This window comes from Struthio camelus, chromosome 6, assembly GCF_040807025.1.
Source record: "Struthio camelus isolate bStrCam1 chromosome 6, bStrCam1.hap1, whole genome shotgun sequence".
Taxonomy (NCBI): Eukaryota; Metazoa; Chordata; class Aves; order Struthioniformes; family Struthionidae; genus Struthio; species Struthio camelus.
Genome location: NC_090947.1, coordinates 41489746 through 41509643, shown reverse-complemented (window position 1 = coordinate 41509643; position 19898 = coordinate 41489746). Strand labels below are relative to the sequence as shown.

Sequence of the window (19898 nt, the reverse complement as noted above, 5' to 3'; positions counted from 1 at the left end):
AGAGACTGAAAAATGAGATTCACAACTGAACAAGTGAATCCCTGTCGGATAGATAAATATGCGTTATGGTCCGAGAAGTTTAGTAGACTAGGCCTTATAAAGCACCTCTATACTGAAATGATGAATAAGCAAGCAGTATTCAAAGGGACAAATGACCAAAATCTGACCTAAGTTGCAGCGAATTAATCTCAGAAGAGTTCCTCTGATTTCAGTGTAGGTATTCATATAAAATAGTGCAACTAAACAGGAAAACTTGCCAACAGTTAATGACATCCTCTATATTTTTAATCGGTGGGATAATATTACTAGAGTTTGTCTATTGGGTGTAACCTCAGCTACACAAGAAAATGTGCTAATTAATATGGCTTATTCAGATCATTGCTAGACTTTCTTTCTATGCACAGTGATAATGTTTTAAAAATCTAAAAAATAGTGGTTTATTGTCTGAAAAGTCAATAAGTAAATAGTACAATAAAATAATTATTAAGCCCGTGAGCTGATAAATAAGAATACAACCATGCAGAAGTATGAATGTTATGTAAGCAACATTTAGGGCTAGTCTCCTAATGCCTTTTTTCCTGACAATCTTTTATCTTAAATGAAGCATGCAAGTAACATTTTTGGTACAGTTACAGTACGTAGATGATATATTTTCTACACAGAAAAAAAGCAACTTCAGGAAAAAAAAGCTTTTCTACAACAGCCAATATGCCAGCTGTACTGAGTATTTAGGCCATCTTACTAAGACTATGAAAGTAAACATACAGTTTTCATTAAATGTGCCTTTCCCATAATTGGTACATAAGTATTTCCCATGACTCTGCAGTTGAGTATCTTGGCTGGAGGCATATCTGGCCATTAAGAGGAGGGCTTCAGATCTGTTGAGTCTCAGCCATGCCGGGAGACTTGGCACCTCCACATACTGCTTCCTAATACCAACCCCAGTATAAAATGTCATCAGAAGCTTGCATAAACATTGGACTTAGCTTCACATAAATTACTGCTGTCCTGAGATAGTTTATGCCAGAACTTAGTAAAAACAACACTTTGAGTAAATAGAATGTGAGTAAATGCAAGGATCCTAATCCAAGAAAATGATAATAGAAAAACTGTATATCAAATATAAACTCGTAAATACAGCGATAAAATGAAAGTTTTATCTCATGCCGTATGATTAGCTTTTATTTACATACTAGACTAACTAAAAGTGATAGACTTTCTCAAAGTTACAGCAAGTTTGAACGAAACACAAGAATAATAATGCTACGATTTGAAGGATGGACTCCTCTGAAGAAACAAACAGGGATATTTTCATAGTCTTCTGTATACATTTCTCCAGCAATCATTCAGACAATAAACACCTAATTAGGTATCTTGGGTTTTGCTACTGTGGTTCAGCAACGCAGAGCACCTTTGGCCTCACTTCTCCTGGAAGAATGGTCAAATACCACAAAATATCTAGGAAATATCTAGTGCGTCCTTCGGAGGACCCGTGCTGAGATCGCAACAGGACAGTCAATTAGACATGTTCTGCATGCCTTGGCGTTTTTATAATCTGATCTTTCTCTTTCCTTTTCATGTTCTGAATTTCTCCTTACAATTCCTCCTCTATTAATAGTCACTCCTCACATTTATCCCCTTTCTTTGTCTCTTTCTTTCATCCAGTCTCTAGCCTTCCTCCAAAAAACCAATGCTACTATCTCCCCCTACTGAACAATCTCCACTTTGTTATTTTCTTACTTCCTGCCAGTCGCTCAGGGAATAACAATATCCCAGTGCTCTCTTCGCTATATAATTACAGCACGAATTTCACAGAGTTTGAAACTCTAGGGTAGTTTTATTGCAACTTTCACTACAAAATCAGGTAACAATGATGGAATTAAAATAGACTTCTCCTTTGTGGCTAGCGGTCTAAATATCATTTTATTTTTCACTGGTTCTCTTGTTCTGAGATTCAAGTATATGACAGTGACAATGGGTTCACCCAGCCTTATTCTGAAAATAAATTTTCTATCTTTTGCACAATATATGTTTCCCCAGATCCCTGGAACAAGTTGTAAACTTGTAACAGATGGTGATGAAGCCTCACATTTTTATACAATACATTTTAAGATTCTGCATCTACCGCATGTACCTTCCGAAGAAAATGACCTTCGATGAGAAAAGATATTCTCTAAAGAAAGGAAGGAGGGCAAAGGTGTTAAGCATATCTTTTTATACTAAGGAAATCTTTCTTATTAAATTAATCAAAACTTTTAATGGGAATGCATACTCATTCCAATTTTGGCACAGTACTAACACTTTTTAGAATACCAGTAAAAATTAGACACCTGCATGCATTAAAAAAAATTGTTTTCACACTAGACTAGCATTTATTTTTGCTGAATAGAATTTAGGATTTATGGAAAGGTATTGACATTACATTCACCAGAGACTTCAGAATGGAAGTTACTGACATTTTATTGATGTTTAGCATTTGCTTATCCAGAGAAAGACTAAAACAACAACATGTCAAACAAAATATAAGGAATAATCAGCATGAACCGGTTTTATTAATGTCTTAGTGTATAAAGAAAATGAAGATATAGAATGTGATATAGGTCAGTCCATAACTATATTATAAACTGAACTGCCTGAATTCTCTGGCAATTCAAGCAGAGCTATAAGGTTAAAGTTTTGATTACTAATACAGAAATAAAAAAAAAAATGTTATTAAGTATTAAGGTACTCACCTCTTCTTTCAACAGCTTCTATGCAAAGTCTTACAAATTTGGGGACCGTAGAATTTTCGTGCTCACATACCAAGTGCAAATGGGAGCCAAAAATTTGATCTACATTTGGAAAAAAAACAGGAACATACATTAAAGCATACTATTATTATTAGTAGGCTTTTCATCTCTTCTGAGCTCTGCATATTAACTAAAAACTCACGTGTAGAAGACGGACAGATAAAGTTACAGTTCTTTCTGAGTTCTAGTGGTTGCTGCCCTCTGCCCCAGAGCAAAACCTATCAATACCTGCACGGCCTTAGCAGGTAGACACTTCCCCATGGGCTCAGAGTGAGCACCCCTCTAAGCTCGGAGGTTGTCACCTCTGGTGTTTCTTTTGGCCTGCCATAAACGGCGAAGGCCCTTTCTAGAGATACAGCTCCATACTCTGTGTGAATCCCAAATTGCGCACTGATGGACACTCGTCCTCTTGGGTAGCCTCTCGCTTCCGTACATACAGAGTTTGACCCTTGTAATACAGCACCATGTGGGTGCAAGGGGTTGATTACTTTGAATAATTAGGACTTACAATACAATTTCATTGCATCTTTACAGTATTTTTTTCGGTCTTCAAATTACCCATTTAAAAATATCCGTACAACTAAATGTATAAATCTATACCGTTATCTATAGCCAGCCACTGCACATGAGTGATGTATTCCTGGTGCTGGCAGTTAGTTCTTTGGAATGCTTTTTTCTGTAATCGAATACTTCATTAGTTGCACTTTTTCCTAAATATTTCATAGCAAGTATAGAGACAATTAAGCAACCCAAGAACAGTACTAAATAAATGTGCAGGTAATACCGGATTTTTAAGTAGTCCACAAACATGTATTTTTTTTTTCCTTTCGCTTTTTATTTGATAGACCCCTAAAGACATTATTTTGAGAGTATGTCTTACTTGTGTGTCAAAATTTAGGAAGATGATTGACTCTTAAAAGCTAAAATTTTGATTCCACCCTGAATATTATCATCACCTCGGAGACATCTGACCCTTAGCTACCCAGTCGCTTTAGAGTCCTCAAATAGAGGATGGAAGGCACTAATTATGTTTCAATGAGAATAGCCTATAGGTTTTACATCAAAGTTTATCTTATAAATTGAGTTGTTTCCCTGGTGAATAAGCATTTAACTAGGTAATGCTACTTTTCAGGTTTTATGATTTTAAAGTTTTGATCAACTTAGAATGTCCACCTTAAACGTATCGATATAATCAGATTAAACATTTTGGATTACTAATTAACTTCATCTACCTCATTTCCACTCTATATTTTTGAGAAACTATGAAAAGAGCAGTCAGTAGTAGGAATGTTGTCAGCTAGAATCAAAATGAATCAAACAGATGAGGGAAACTATTCAATAGGAGCCAGTTTAATGTTCAAACAATAGGATCGCATTATCATCATTTATCCGAAGAGACACTCTCCATATAGCATTTCAGCAGCATATTACATTTTGGAAATTGGTGTAGAGGCTTTGCAAATTTTTGTATAGTTAGCTGAGGAGCGCTAGCACCATCTGAAGCTCTGGAGAGCACGCCTAACGAACACGCTAATTCTCAGAGCACCGAGGTGGCTGCAGCCCCCTGCAGCGTCCCAGATTCTTCAGCTGCCGTGAAACAGGGACACTCTCTCCATAGCCAGTCCCACCATCTCCCACCATCATTAGTTCAAGAGCTTCCTCCGTAAAGCAGCACACTACTTTTTCTCATTAGCAGGCCAAAAGCCTTTTATTCTTTCTCTGTTTTGCAATGCCATTCGCTTTGCCTTCCTATTGTTATTCACTTTTATTTCTTACCAAGCTTAGATTTAAAGAGCAACTTGATTGTCTTTTCTTTCCTAATAGCCCTGACTAAGGAAATTAGGGACGCAAGACAAGGCGCATGGGACGGTTTGGCAGGAGTTTGGACTTTCTGATTCAAGATAGATATTAGGGAAGTTTATTCCAATACCTCCAAATGTATGTGATCCGCATTTTGATAGAGTGTATTAAAGCCTGAATTTAAGTTAGTTGGAGTTTTGGACGCAGAAGGAATGGAGGACTGGGTTCACAGAACTATACTCAAAAAGGTTGTGTGCATGTGTGGCGTTAAGCATTAGCGAACAGTCTGTTACATGTTTTGGGGTTATGTTTCTGACAAAGCACAGTCTGGTTACATTTTCTTCATAAAACATTTATAGCTGCCTTCAGTGGTAATTATATATACAGAGATTTATGATTAAAATGTACTAGCACTTCCTCTTTTGACATCTTAATTGTTTTTTTAAATTTTAGCAAAGACCTGTCAAATTCTTTGCATAACATGGAATGTTCTCCAATGTAAATTACTTTAAAAAGAAGCAAAAATGCATCTTATTTGGTGGACGAAGATGCTTGTAAACAATAGTTCAGGAGTAAAGCAGGCAAAGAACTGCACTGTGTTTAGCTGGCCAATATATGAACAACGGAAACCAAGTTAGTGCTTAGAGGTTCAGCAGCTTTCCTTCTCTATTATAAGCACATCATAACCAACTCCAGGATTTTGCAGTTACTCTTACAATCTCCAGTGTGAATGCAGCACACTTAGCATTGCTGGGTGGAAATTCTGAAATGGCTGAAAACTCTTCTGCAAATCTCACTCTATTACTCCTTAATTTTTTCCAAGACATGGATTCTGTAACCTGTTAAGCAAATTGATTAACCTCATTTTAGTTACCCTTATATAGTCACATTATGTGCCCTGCAATTAAGGTTTAAAACCTTTTCTTTAGAAAATAGGCACTTCGTATTTGAATGGAAGGAGGAGCCGATCAGGCGAATAGTTGCTGCATCATAACAGACTATGATAAAGCAATCGCACAGAGCAGGTTTGGATTTTTTTTTTCCTCCTAAAAATTCGTGAGTATTTAGAAGTACCTGGGTTATGCAAATATTCTGAATTCTGAGTCTTTCTGAACCACTAACTGTGCCTCAATCTAGTCAATTCGGTTTTGCCGGGTCTGCTTCTGTACACAAACATGGGAATGGTAGAAGTTACTCTGCCATAATTACACTCTTAAAGGACACAGGGATAGCTGAGGAAAACTCAGTGAAGATTTATTTGTACAGTATTTTGAAAACAAGGCATTATATGAATGGTAAATCATTCATTTTTTGCATTATATGAATGGTAAATCATTCATTTTTTGCAAACCAGATTTATGTGCCACTGAGATATAAATATTATTTTCTCATTCTTTTATAGGTATAGATATTTTAAATCTCTGTTTTAGGAGAAACTATCCAGAACTTCTTTTCAAAAAACAAGAATTGTTCCCAAAGGGATAAAAGAAGCAAAAAAGGCTTTGTTTGATTTATTTGCGATAAGGCCCTTCAAAACTTCATTTTTTATGACTTGAAAAAAAAGATGTACACAACACTCCTAACCTCCTGTTATGACAGTTTATGTTTCCTATCCAGCTTATTTAACTCAAATGCCTGGGAAATAGACACAATTACCACCTTATGGAATGCTACTTAACTTTAAATGCTCCCCTCTGAATAGAAATCCACTTTATCTTCTCAAAGTTATTCCAGTTTCTCAGGAATTATTTCCTCTATAGGCTCCTGAAATGTTCTTGTTTCATCATCTAAAAATTTAAACTAACAATTGTTCAGAAATATCTTTTATTAGAACAAAGGCAATTCCCATACAGTGGAATCTGTTCACAAGAGCTTGTACAAAGGAGCTGCATACTATGCCCATATACAGCTTTAATCATTCACTCTTTCAGCTGTTATCAATTTAAAACCAATGAAACTCCCACACTGAGTCCATTTGAGCAGTCAATTTTAATATCTTGGGGCATCTGTAGTTATTCTGAATTGGCTGCAAAAGCAGAACTAACAAGTTAAGCTCTAACCATAAGTCTACATCAGGCTGGTAAACCATACATCAAACACAGACAGTTAGTCAATACTGCAGTATGAAAAACCAACAAGCATTTTTAAGAAGAGCAATATATTCATAATATGTTTGGTGGTATGGTTTACATTACACATCCCTGATATCTACACATTAAACTTTCCATTTAAGATGGCGGTGTGTGTGACAGCTTTGCACATGGATATTAAATGAGACACCAGAAGAGGATGGAATGGACATTCGCAGGTTGTATAATACAAAATGATGATTACAGCTGCAATGAATTGCTCATGCTGGTGAGCTTCAAGCTTTCCCTGAGCCTGACAGACCTAGTGTTTCTGAGTAGCTTTTGCAGGCAAAGCCACTAACTCTGAGCTGCACAGATCTAGTCTATGGGAGACAATACTTTTGGAAAAGAAACAATTAAAACAAAATCACAAAAGCCACATCCTCACTGAGAATGTCACTGTTTGACTGTTTTTGGTGTATATGTAGGAGATGTGGCCACATTTGGAAGGAACTCATACTTCAATGTTTTTTATTAAAACAAACAAGAAGGGTCTCACTAATACTCCAAATTCTAGGGTAAAGCTCAGATTCTGACACCAGAGAAGGTATAGTGTTGCTGTGTCCAAACATTAATTATATCTGTGCAGCATAATTCAGTGCCTTCCAAAAGTAAATACATGCAGAGTTAATTCTAATACATCTGGATTTGAACTGCTGGGCTACCAGAGATTTGTACCAAAATCTGTGCAGTTTGTGTACTGCATATCTCTTGGAAGGGAAACGAGGAAAAGAAAAAGAAAAAGAAGAAAACCAGTGAGGAATGCATAGAGAGGGAGACAGAACAGTAAGCACCGTAAGAGCAAATATTTTGGAGAGGGAAAGGAGATGGCTGGAAAGGGCCATATTCTCAAAGGTGGTTTTCTAGCTATTCAACATGTGTGGAGCTGAAATATGAAGTCAGACATTAAAACGATGCTGATCACAGACTAGGGCTCCAAAGAATGCCACAATGCTTTTACAATAAGTGGGCCAGGTTCTCAGCTGACTGAAGTCAGCAAGGTTGTCATTGGAGCTCCACTGATTTATGCTAGCTGGGAAGCTGGCCAGTCCTTTTAACTTGGAGATTTACTATATATAGTTGATCTGTAGTGGTCATCAATTAAAAAAAAATTACATTTGTGAACAATTACTATTAAGTGGCATATGAGCTACCAGATATGTTTCACATTCTCAGAAAAAAGAAAAATACAGGGTATTTTAGACACTAGTTTCTTTCAAGAAATTACAGGGCTTTACTGGGGATAAGTGTACGTTTGATTTCAAAGAGCAAAAGCTGCTATACTCCTTCTCCAAGCAGGTTCCCCCAGAATGAGATATTTTAAAATAAATTGAATGGTTTCTGACCGTCATGTCATGATTAGAGCAATGTCAAAGGAAAATCACCTATCCCAGTGTTTGGCCATCCACAGGGTTTGGGAAATGTAATCCAGAAAGTCTATGTAGTTGTTAAAGAAATAAAGGAATATACTTTTAACCCACTGTCCAAGGAAATCAAAGGAAACGTTTCCCAACTTGTCCTGTATTATTACCGGTACCAAATCAGTTGCTAAATTCTTGCATAACCCAGAAGAATGACAGAATATACCCAAAGGTAGGTCTTTTGAAAGACAGAACAGCAGCTGGACCTTAATTTACACTTTTGGACTTCTCATGAGCATCACATGCTCATCACAGTGAATTACTCCAGGGCCCACGGAGAGACGAGAGACAGAGGAAGGGAATATCTTCCCTTGTCCAGAAATAAAATGGCTGGTGACCTCTGTGCCGCTAGCTATACAACAACCAGAATATGTGCTATAGGCTATTGAGCCAGATCGGAGCCAGTTCCTTTCGCTAGCAATGGAGTGGCTTTTATTTTCCTCTTGAAACAGTTGTAATCATTCCAATTTTTTTGTTGTTTTCTTTTTTTGCCTTCACTTAACTTAGGAAATAAATTCAGTGAAGTTCCTCTAGTATCTAGCTTTGGAAAAAAAGCTAGATGAAGCTCTTGCCAGTTGAATTTTCCGCAGTTCCCACAGCCTCATCTATGTTGTTATTCATGCTTTTTACCATTTACCAAAAGTGTATTTTGTGATAGTCTATTACCAACACAACCACCATAACTTTAAAAACACTGTTGCATAGAAGCACGTTTTTCTGGACTAGAGAAGCTCTGAAATCAGGAAGTTAGCAGGCCAATATTTAGTTGAAGGTTGACAATTCATTTTGGGCAATATTAAATCATGACAAAGCTCAAACAAAAAGATCAAAGTTCATTTATAGACTATAAAGCAGTTTGTGAAGACAAGATTTATATATTATTTTTCTAGCATATTAGTGCAGATTCTGTAAATTCTGAGAATATTTCAATCCCAAGGAACAGAAGACCCCTGCCCTAGCATATAAATTTGAACACAATTATTCTTGAGACAACACTGTTAAACTGGCAGACATGGAACATGGCTCTTATTCACTGGTTTTTATGCTTGCGTGCATGTGTGTGTATACGCAAACATAAGCCACAGTCCTATTATACAAAGTACTTACTGTATTACCCATCCTCTCTAAAGCTATTCGAAATGCTCTATACCAAAGATATTTTGTATACACATAAGTGAGATGGAAATATGAGAACTGACAATCTTCATTAGAGTTCTCACTGAAGCATAAATAGCCACATACCCCCAGCCCGCTGTAATGAATGGAGCCAATGTGCTCCTCAGGCTCTGGCTTCTCGTAGGCAGAAAACTAGAAAGCAGATGGGACAGCGATGGCAAAAAGAACTTCTTTTGTCACGTAAAGGTTGATATTTTCCGATCACATATAAATAACCTTTACATACTGGTCTGTGACATTCCCTTGTCTGATTATTATCCTCCTGCTTCTTATTCTTCCCGCTTTTTTAACTGCTTCTGCTATTTACTCCATGGATATTTGATACATACTACACAAACAAAGTTTTGTTAAGAGTTAAATGGCAATCACATAATTTCTAGATTTTCTGATAACAGTGTTGGCAGAACAAAGTACCCCAGGAGATCAAAATGCTATTTAATTTTGAAGACTGTATTCCCAAATTTGGTTAATGCGAAGAAATGTGTCAAGTCTTCTGGCCAAGTATGTACACATTAGTGACTAGCAGAGCACAGAACTGTGTTTAAGTGAACTTACCACCTTAAAATGTATTTACTCATGACTATAATTTACGTGTTAAATTTATTGGAGTTTTGGTTCCAATGTGACATACAATGTAAAAAATCAATATAGATTTGAGAGCTTTATAGTGCCCCTGGCAAATATGAATAGCACTTGATGAAAAGTGAAGGTTTTCACAGCACCTACAGTGCCACTGCATTGGAGTAATTAACACTACACGCTTCATAGATATTTATATCAATTCTTCACTAGCACATAGAACAGCTCTTTGTCAAAAATTTGGTACCAAGATGTCCTGCAAGGCTTTAGACACACTTTTATTGCAAGCCCCTATTTTAAGGGATTTACAATTCTGACAGAAGTCTTTCCCTATGGAATAAAAGTTAGTATGCGTGTTCTCAGAGCTGGAGGAATGTTTTCTTGTAAAAATTGGTTAACATTTTTTCCCCTAAGAAATGAACAAATAAATAGTTTTCAGAGGTTTCTGCAACCGTTTAATTCACCTTTAGAAAAATAAATAGATGCATTTTATAATATGAAATTTGGCAAGCTTTTAATTTTTAATCTGGATGGTTGCATTTTGTGATTTAAAAAAAATATTCTAATGTGAGCCTAAAAATTAACATTTAAAAGTGATCTGTGTATAAGCACTGCAACTGTATTTTCATAACATTTTAACCGATTAAGGGATAAACTCTGCTGAAGACAATGAAGGAACCTTATCAAATGAGCATTTCACATAGACTTACCATAGATTGGAATTAAGCCCCGCTAACGAATCCTGCCTCATTTGCATGGCCAAAACCTAATCCTAATGAAACTTCATGGTAGATAACTAACATGTTTTCTTCAAAGTAATGTTACTTTGGTATTAAAACTGTGCAAGGTACCAATTCTGAGTTCCTACGCCACAACGTAATGCGCAGCATTAGGAGTCCATAGAAGAGCATCCCAGGTAGACCTGATACGTTTTTGAATCAAGAGCTTAATGTGATGGTAGCCAAAACCAAATGCGTTTGGCTTTGCTAGAGAGATATATTAGAGGATGGATTTGAGTTATGCTAATGAGCCTGAATTTGTTAGCAGGGATCACATCTGATCCCTATGTAACACCGCAGGAGATTCATCAGCCACACTTTATTAAACTAAAAATAATCCATAAATCCAGAAATTAAAAGACTGTAAATTACTACTCTATTACTGTAATAACTGAAACAAACTAACACGATACATTCAAATCCCAACCTCAACCCAAACTGTACTTCAAAGAGGGAAAAAACCCTCCAATGTGTTAAAATCAGACACTATAATTGTTTAGGGACAGATCCTGAAAGTCAGGTGTATGCGTGATGTGTGAGTGTATACACACACACATTCACACCTATGGATATATGACAATTTTTTTAAGTGTCTATGGACCTTAGCAGTGTTAGTCAGTCATTAAGTCACATAACGATTTCATATTTTTTAGGCACTTTTGAAAACTTGTTTATTATAGTAAGCAATATCGCACTGAACATCTTTGTATGTACCTAAAATGTATGAAGTTAATTCATAACATCTCTTCCTTCTCTTTAAACATGGGCCCAGCTGGGGTTTAACTCTTGTGGCTACTTTTACATGCCCTGGCTGGGGTCGCAGCGCTGGCTCAGGAGAGAGGCGTTTAACACACACTAGCAACACCCCTTGCCATTTTTGACACACCACTGGAAAACTCACACTCCAGGGATTGACAGGGGCTGTTGGCAAAATGCCTCTTTCTAGTCAATTTGCATGTGCAGTTGTGGGTTTCACACATAATAATTTGGGAGTGCGTAAATTTTTAAAGCATTATTCCAGACAATATTTGAAAACATGGCTTTGCTTGATTATTAGTGGTCAGAAGGCTACTGCTTTCAAGTGAACTTCCAGCTTCTTAGGAAGATACTTATTCCTTGGATAAACTAGCAAATTCTTTTTATCCAAAGTTCCATTTTTTTAAGGATATGTGAAAGTGGTGTCTGACCAACTTGCAAGAAATTGAAGTATGAAAAAGTCACGGATTCAAAACTGTTATTATTCACGGGCAAGTATTCTGTTAAAAATGGAAAAACGTATTTTGTTGGTGAGTTCGAAAAGTAATGAGAGAAGGCAGCAGAAAGGATTCCAGCCGGCTCTACAAAATAAATTAGCCAGCGTAGCATCTGAAGTTCTTATTTCTTATTCTAAAATATAAAAATATATCAACTCTTTTTTCGTAAAAAGAAATAGAGTTGTGCAGCATGTTGATTTGCAGTGAGTGACTGTATTAAGTGGAGAGGCTTCCACCACATGCAAGGCAAGGCAGAAAAATTGGAGAAGTAGTCACATAATATAGAGATATATGTAAGCATATGTTGATTTTGTCAGTACAATTCAGTAATGTGTGTTTTCTGAGACAGAGCAAGAAAAACATATTTAACAAGGACTATTTGTCCAAAGCATATATTCATTTAACTGGGAATGAAAGAGCAAAATTCATTCATGAATTTTTACTATTTACTCAAAAAAAGTATATAAGCCAGAACACACCTTTAATAAGTCCTTTTTCTTGCAATGTTTTCAAGGAGGGTCTTCGGGAGATAAACTTCTTCAATCTGCTTTTAACTCGATTTCTGTCATTTGTGTCAGAGGCACTGTAGTTCAGTCTGAAAACTAAAGGAAAACAAAAGAAAAAGCTTCAGTGAATATATGTGTTTAAACTGATAGTACTTTGCTTACATATCCTTTATGAATACTGGCCATATCCACCTTAATAAATGTATGCGGTAGGTCAGCAGTATAGCTAGTTGGATAGTACAAAGTGTTTGATTAATAATTTTGTGAATAAACATGATGAGTTCACTATGCTGGTTATTCACAGAGTTGTATTATTTATTACTCATAAGTATTTGGATGGCTACCAGTTTACTCATGAAGTGTTCACGAATCCCACAAGTTTCACATGGATGATTTTTCAGTTAAAAGTCCTGAGCTGAAGGGTGCCGTGCACTATTAGCTAAATACTACTTGCTGTGAGAAAGGATGGTTACACCACTAGTGAAGGACTGAATTCTCTTGCCAAGATGGATTAAGCATTATATATATATATTTAATGTAGTTTTAGAAAACATGGCTATATGCCATGAAATGTGTGCAAGATGCATTAATTTATGGAAAGAGAAGTATTCCAGTTCTAATGATTATATTTTATTATATTTAGGCATTTACCAAGCTGAGAAACATTTTGAGCTCAATTTATTCCTGCTCTGTGTCAAAAAGACATAGAACCCAGCTGCAGAAAATCCCCTGGAGGAAGTTTCGAAGGCATAAATTTAACTTATTCTCTGCTGAGGTGCTTACAGGGAACCATCACAGCTTTCAGAACAGGCAGTACTAGCAGAAAGGAGAAAGTATGGGGCATCAAAGGAGGTCCTAGGTCACTACTCAAGACTAGGTCCTCCAGAAGCAAGCAGAGATACCATGGGAGGACCTTTTCAGAAGGACTCCCAGAACAAAACATTGAAAGACTTCTGACAAATCGCCCGACCCTCAGCACGCTTGTCGAACTGCCCTATGTCCTGGGCGCTCTTCCACCTGCCAACCCCCAAAGGCTGAGTAGGGTTTAGGCTGAGAGCAGTGCAGCCTATTACTGGCAAGGAGCTCAAGCTAAGAGAAGGCTGGCTTTTGGCTGCTGGGTAAGTTTTCTCTTTACTGCCTTCCACTCATCCAAAACGCACCTATGAGAGAAAAGTTTTCCGTCTTCTCTTGCAAGAAAAAAGAAAAATCCACAAAAACAGAGCATTCGCCACAAACGGATAACTTAGCCGTGGTTACAGAAATGTTCCCTATTCTTCCCTGTCCAGACTGAATCCCTTCCATAGTGCAGTAGTCTTTGTACACACAATCCAACCGAAGAGAGAGGAAAGAAAATCATGACCTAAATCATTGGGCTATTTTGTAGCAAGTAGTTCTGCATAAGTCATAAACAGAACCAGAACGTCTAAAGGTGCACATTTATAAAACAATGGCAAGTAGAAATAACTAGTTAAGCAACAGCAACAACCCTGGAATATTGTGGTTTACATCACAAATCTCATTTTAACAGCCAAACTTATAAAATAGTTTACGCTTTGCTGTTGTCAAGGGAGAAAAACTTGCCAAATTGTTCATTTTAAGTAAATAGAACATAGCCAATTAAGGAAAGCAATATTTAAACACATGCCTATGATGATCAGAGCATAGTTTGCTTCTGATTTCACTACTGATTTTAACAGAAGAGTGCTCCATTTTCCCACAGCACTAAAATGACCCCACACATACTTCCACAAACTAGTAATCACAAAGGACAAATAAAAGGACACTTTACTGGAAAATACACAGCTTGGTACAATAATCCGTCACTTATGAAAAATAGTATTCACATTTTTTAATGGTAGCATTCTTGGAGTGATGTATCATAGAATATAAAGATTAGCATTCAATTGACGGTTGGTGCTTTTTTAACATTATAGTTTAGAACTTTTTGTTCAAAAGTGAGCAACCCTTGGCAGGGACAAACAAAAATTCCAAGTCACTTGGCCGTGCTATAAAAAGAACAACAAATGGATGTTTCTAATTCTGCATCTTAATGGTACTTTGAAACAGTGAAGTGAATTGTATTTAGTTTTGCAACTCTCTTATTGCTTAGGGTCATTCTGTCTGTAGCAATTCATATTTAAGTTTACTTTTTCCTTACTTACAGTGAGGTTTCCCCCATACAAATGTTGCAGGAGTGAAAACATCAAAGTCGCTTAAGATGCTTGCCGCATTTCCTGTTCTGCAGGATCTGGAAATGTTCTATGCCTACTTGAACTACAGTCTTAGCTCTAAGCATCCACCAGATTTGTTAAGATATTTTAACTGAACTGAACATGGTCCTACTGCGAACGGTAGGGTAGGGGATCTGTGATTTGATAGCAAGGTAAAGATCCTTCTCCTAGGAAAGATGCATTAACCCGATTGGAAGTTTTATACCTGAAACAGCAATTATGGTGTTAAAACTACATCTAGAGGTAGGAATAATTATTGTCAGTGATACTTTTGTATCTTTGTACTTTTTCTACATTAGATTGCATAGCGCTTAGTTAAAAACAGCAGCAATGCCAATTTTGATGAATTTCTTATTTTATTCTATTAAGCATGTGTGAGTCACCAGAGGGAAACTCCAAGGCTCCCAGAAATTCAAGGGTTTAGCTAGTATGTTCCAAAACCAAGCTTAGCCAGAAATATTCTTGCTGGGATCCTCTTGCCAAACCATTCTCGCGATATCCTCACATTAAAATGACTTTGCTTTTCAATTTGGAAATACACAGAGGACCAAATGCTATTTCCAAGAGAAAAAAATGTAATTATAAAACAGAAAAAAACACAATAAGCTTTTTTTTTTTTTTGTAGTACCTTCCTTTTTAAATTTCAGGTTCTGGATTTGGCCAGAAGAATCTTTCATTAATGAGAGCTGGCATCATACATCACACAAAAGGAGAAAGCACTTCCACACAGAAGTAGAACAGGATACTTAAGGATCTAAATACAAAAGAATAGCGAATGAAATCTATTGCTTGTTCTCACGTCCTCCAGCATTTAGTACCTAGGTATGCCATTTGATTCATTGTACTGATTAAATTCAAATCCTCAGACAAATTCTGAATCTAATTGCACTGACAGCCACACATAAATGCTTCAAAAGCAACACATAAACAGAAGCATAATTCCTCTCTCTCTGCACAGGCTCTTTGGTTAATAATTTGTAATACCTCACTAATAACTTCTGAGACAGAAAAAAGAAACACACACTCGTCCTTGTTGGGCCAGCGGTTTTTACATTGTAAAGGTGGCCCCAACAGAAAGTCCAATATTATGATAAACCTTTTCCTGCCGGAAATGGGTGCAGGACACTTCAACCCAGCAGCAAATGCACTATCCTATCTGAAGATAGGCTGAATTTCAAATTTGGCCCCCTCGGATCTAAAATACATTTCTGGTGACTATGGCAGAATTTGGTCCTGTATTAAATACTTGTTTATTCCATAGGTGGGAAAGGTATTAACAAACAATTTAAAAAAAAAAAATCTTTTTCTCAGGCAATTTGCTATCTGCTCTAGAATTAAACTACATTAGAGTCACTGTAGCTTATCAGGTTAAGGAAGTGTCATACAGAATCGGTGCAAAAAGAAAATAGCATAAAACAGTAGGAACAGAACATTGTGTTAAGAATAAAATCAAACACTTTTCTGGCCTTCAATGTTTACTAGCATTTTAAAAACTCTACCTGAATTAGCGAGGATAATAGTAAGCTAAATCCTTCAGATGAAAAACTTGCATCAAGAAAAAACTGACCTGCATTTTTGGCGTACGTAAATTTTCTAGATACTAATTCATCTCCTAAACTCTAATCTTAATATTTCTAATAATATATAAATTACAGGATCATTATGCAAAATTAAGAAAAAAAGTCTATACAAGAGCTTTGACAGGACAAGATGACAGGCGGAGGGAAAAAAGCATTGGATTATCTTTGAACCTCACAGTTCAACAAGAAAAGCACCATAGGAATCAATGGAAGTTTTGTGATCTGCAGATGAAGAATAGCATGTGATATTTTAATGCACTAAATTGTATATATGAGGTAATGAGAATAAATATAGTGTAATCAGGCTTAAACAGTGACTAACACAGTTGCATGGTGAAGCTGTCAAAGCCCTTCTCCAGAATCTTGGCGTGCACACACTTAAGGAACCAGACAGGGCTCTGGCCTCTTCAGGGCAAGGATCATAATTCTTGATGTGACTACTGCACGTGAGTTCAGCAGAGAAAATTAAACACAAATCATGTACCTAGACAATATATTTCCTGGGTGTGATCTCCTGTATGATTCAGAAAGTAAAACGCTTAATATCTTCTAAACAGCCCTATATTTTATTGGCAGGGTTTTCTAACTCCATACAACATGATCTCACATTCCTTCCAATGACTTTCATTTCACTCTTAATTTACAAAACATTTATACAAAATCTCAGAGGTTGACCTATGATTAATTCCTGCCAGGTACAGTATATCTGAACACTTTTAACATGTGTTGAAAGCATCGGTTTTTCAAAGAACGATCCATTAATGACTTTCTGAACTGTGACAATGGATATTGACAGTGCTTGTCAGACTAAAGCACTATTGATTGTCTCACATCATGTGTATAGCAAAAACAATTTCTTTAAAGTGCCTCTTCCTAACTGAAATACATTATTACGGTGCCTATCTGTTTATTATAATACCCAAAATCATAGTCTGTAATTCATTTAAATGGGAACTGCTCATACAGAATGAAAATCAGCAGCAGGAGCGGATAGGGTATTAAGAAATTTGAATAGATTTACATTAGTATCTTTTCTTCCATTAGTATTGTTCTTTGGTAAAAACACAACAGTCTGGACTATGCAATTTTGTTTTAATACTCTTGAGTACTTCAAAATTTCATAAAGGTCTTAGAACTGAGGATGACTTGTAGCATAAGGATGACACCTTAGGATTTAATAGTTTAGTTAGCATTTAACAAATTTCTTCCTAAGGAAGAGTAAAACTGACAAGCTTCCCCATCCAAAACACTGAATATGCTGATCTAAATCCTGGATACAACTATCTTCAAACACATATGAACAGACCCACGGGCTTCAGTGTAGTCTCTCAAGTCTTAATCTAGTCATTTTCTGAAGTGCTTTACAGACTCACGTCCGTAGTTCTCGGCAGCATCTTGCGGAACTGAACTGAAGCCGAGCAGGTGAGCTGGAAGGTAGAAGTAGGTCTCTGTGATTTGGGATAATGAAAGTGGCAGCCTAATAGCAGTACCAGCACATATGTGCAAAAATATTAATTTCAAGGAATCGGAATGCTTAATTATACAGAGTATGTCTTCCTCCTGAAGAACTATATCTGTAATGTGCAGAGGCGTATGGCTGCGCCTACGTTCCAAGGGAGACTCGACTCTAAGAATATATAGTGAATGGCTCATGTCATTAAGTCTTATTACATTTCATTGGAACTTGGAATTCAGCATTTTTGCAGGTTTTCTTGGCCTGCAGAAGATGCTGCTAGCCTTCTAAGGAAGGAGCAGCATGCACTATCCTTTGTATATGTGGCCAGTTTTTCAGCCTGTGTTAGAGTTTGGAGAGTGACAAAACCAAGTCCCAGCTTCCTTCCTTTCTCCTTTGTGACGTTCTGATGTTCAATGAAGTCTGTTCACTCAGGATAAAGAATTCACCTCACCTACTTCACTGAGCTAAAGACTTTTGTCAGTCATCCTATTTTACCCCTTAGTGAAGTTCCTGGGCAGGTCTCACTAGTTACACACATGCTAATTACTATTTCCTTTTTGCAGAAGAGTAAAACGAGAAGCAGAAAAGTGGCTTGCTCAGAGGCATTACGCAAATTATCACCGAGGAAAAACACAGAAATCAGGCATTCTGACCCCTAATCCCTATGTTTATGATAAGCTTTAAGACGACAGGTTTTGTGAATATGCTGCATGGACCTGAAAACTGCGACATCAGATGAACGACTGGATATGACCGGCCAGAAGATGCTAGTAAGATTTCGTTTTAATGGGCACCAAAAGACCTGGAGTTATTCAAGTTTACGGCCTTAAACACAGATAATTCCACAGCACGTATATCTGCACTTGCAAATGTTTATGAAGCAAGCTCAGAAATAAACAATAGGAAAAAGAAAACAGTGATTATATAGTACAAATAATTTTGCTGTAATATGACAGCCTAACAACTTAAGTGCTCAGTATTGTTATTATATTTTGTGAAATTTGTGTGCATGAGCAGTAAAGATTCAATAAAATGACTATATAATTCATATTTTTGCATCATGCTCTGGTGCATGTAAACTTTTTTTTTTTAATTTTGTCTCTCACTAATAATAAAAGGAAATAAATGAATAGAGCATATAAAATATCATTGTGTGCTTACACTGTGAAACAAAAGGGCACTTCCCACACAGATTTTGTTAATGTTGTTTGAAGCATAAATATTTAGGAAAAGAAAGTAATATACCTGAACCTTTATTGGGCTTATAAAGGAAGATCATACCAGACTAACCTGATACCTTTCTTCCATAAGATAACTGGTTTTATTTGGAAAAGGGAAATGCAATAGACCAAATCTATCTAGACTTCAGTTATGCATTTGATACAATGCCAAGGGGGGAATTATTAGTTAAATTAGACAAGATGGAGAGAACTAAAACAATAACCGTGAAGTGACTAAACAAGGTATTAAAATGAGCTTTGCTGAAAGGAGAACTACTGTATTGAAGGAAACTTATGAGTGAAATTCCTTAAGAAATATTCTAGGGATATATAAAGAAGTAAAACATCACTTGTTGAGGACTCAAGGCTGGGAGGTATCATCAGTTCAGAAAAGAATCAGGATGTCAGACAAAATCTTTGTGAATTTGAGATTAGAAGCGGGAGAAATGGCATTAGATATAATATTGTCAAATGCAAAGTCAAACAGGGTTTAGTAAGAAAAAATTCTGTTGCAAACTGGGAACTCAGCTACTAGAAACACAAAAGAAGTGAGATACCTGGGCAAATGAACGGATAGTAAGTTCACTGTGAGCTAGTTATGAAAAGTGGCCACGAATCAAGCCAATGAGATATGAAAGGAGGAGGTCAGTCATGCCGGGCGCTGGTGAAGCTGTGGTCACCCCCACAACAGCCCCATTTCTGACAGGGGAATTCACACCAGAAAAGGTGCAGACAACAGCCATGGGCATTACCAGGAGAAGGGCCTGCTTAGGGCTCAAAAAGCACACGGGGAGCTTGGCATGTGTTTGGTGAGCTAAAATACGGCTGAGAAAGGCTGTGATTGTTCTCTGTGAATTTGTGGGGGTGGGAAAAGGAGCAGGAGAAGAGAACAGGACAGCAGGGAGGGAGAAGAGCTGTTTAAACCGAAGAACAATGTTGGCACAAGAATAAATGCATATAAACTAGCCATAATATGAAG

The 19898-nt window shown here is 36.8% G+C and overlaps 1 protein-coding gene across 7 annotated transcripts in view; it reads right to left on the bottom strand.

Moving 5' to 3' along the window:
• Positions 1-19898, bottom strand: part of ARHGAP15 (Rho GTPase activating protein 15) — a 351974-nt gene that overhangs the window by 129209 nt on the left and 202867 nt on the right. For all 7 annotated transcript variants that reach the window (XM_068949292.1, XM_009677349.2, XM_068949295.1 and 4 more), the window contains 2 exons: positions 12406-12528; positions 2733-2831 (listed from right to left, as the gene is read on the bottom strand). In XM_068949292.1, the coding sequence (XP_068805393.1) occupies positions 2733-2831; positions 12406-12528 (222 nt within the window). The remainder of the gene's footprint in view (positions 1-2732; positions 2832-12405; positions 12529-19898) is intronic.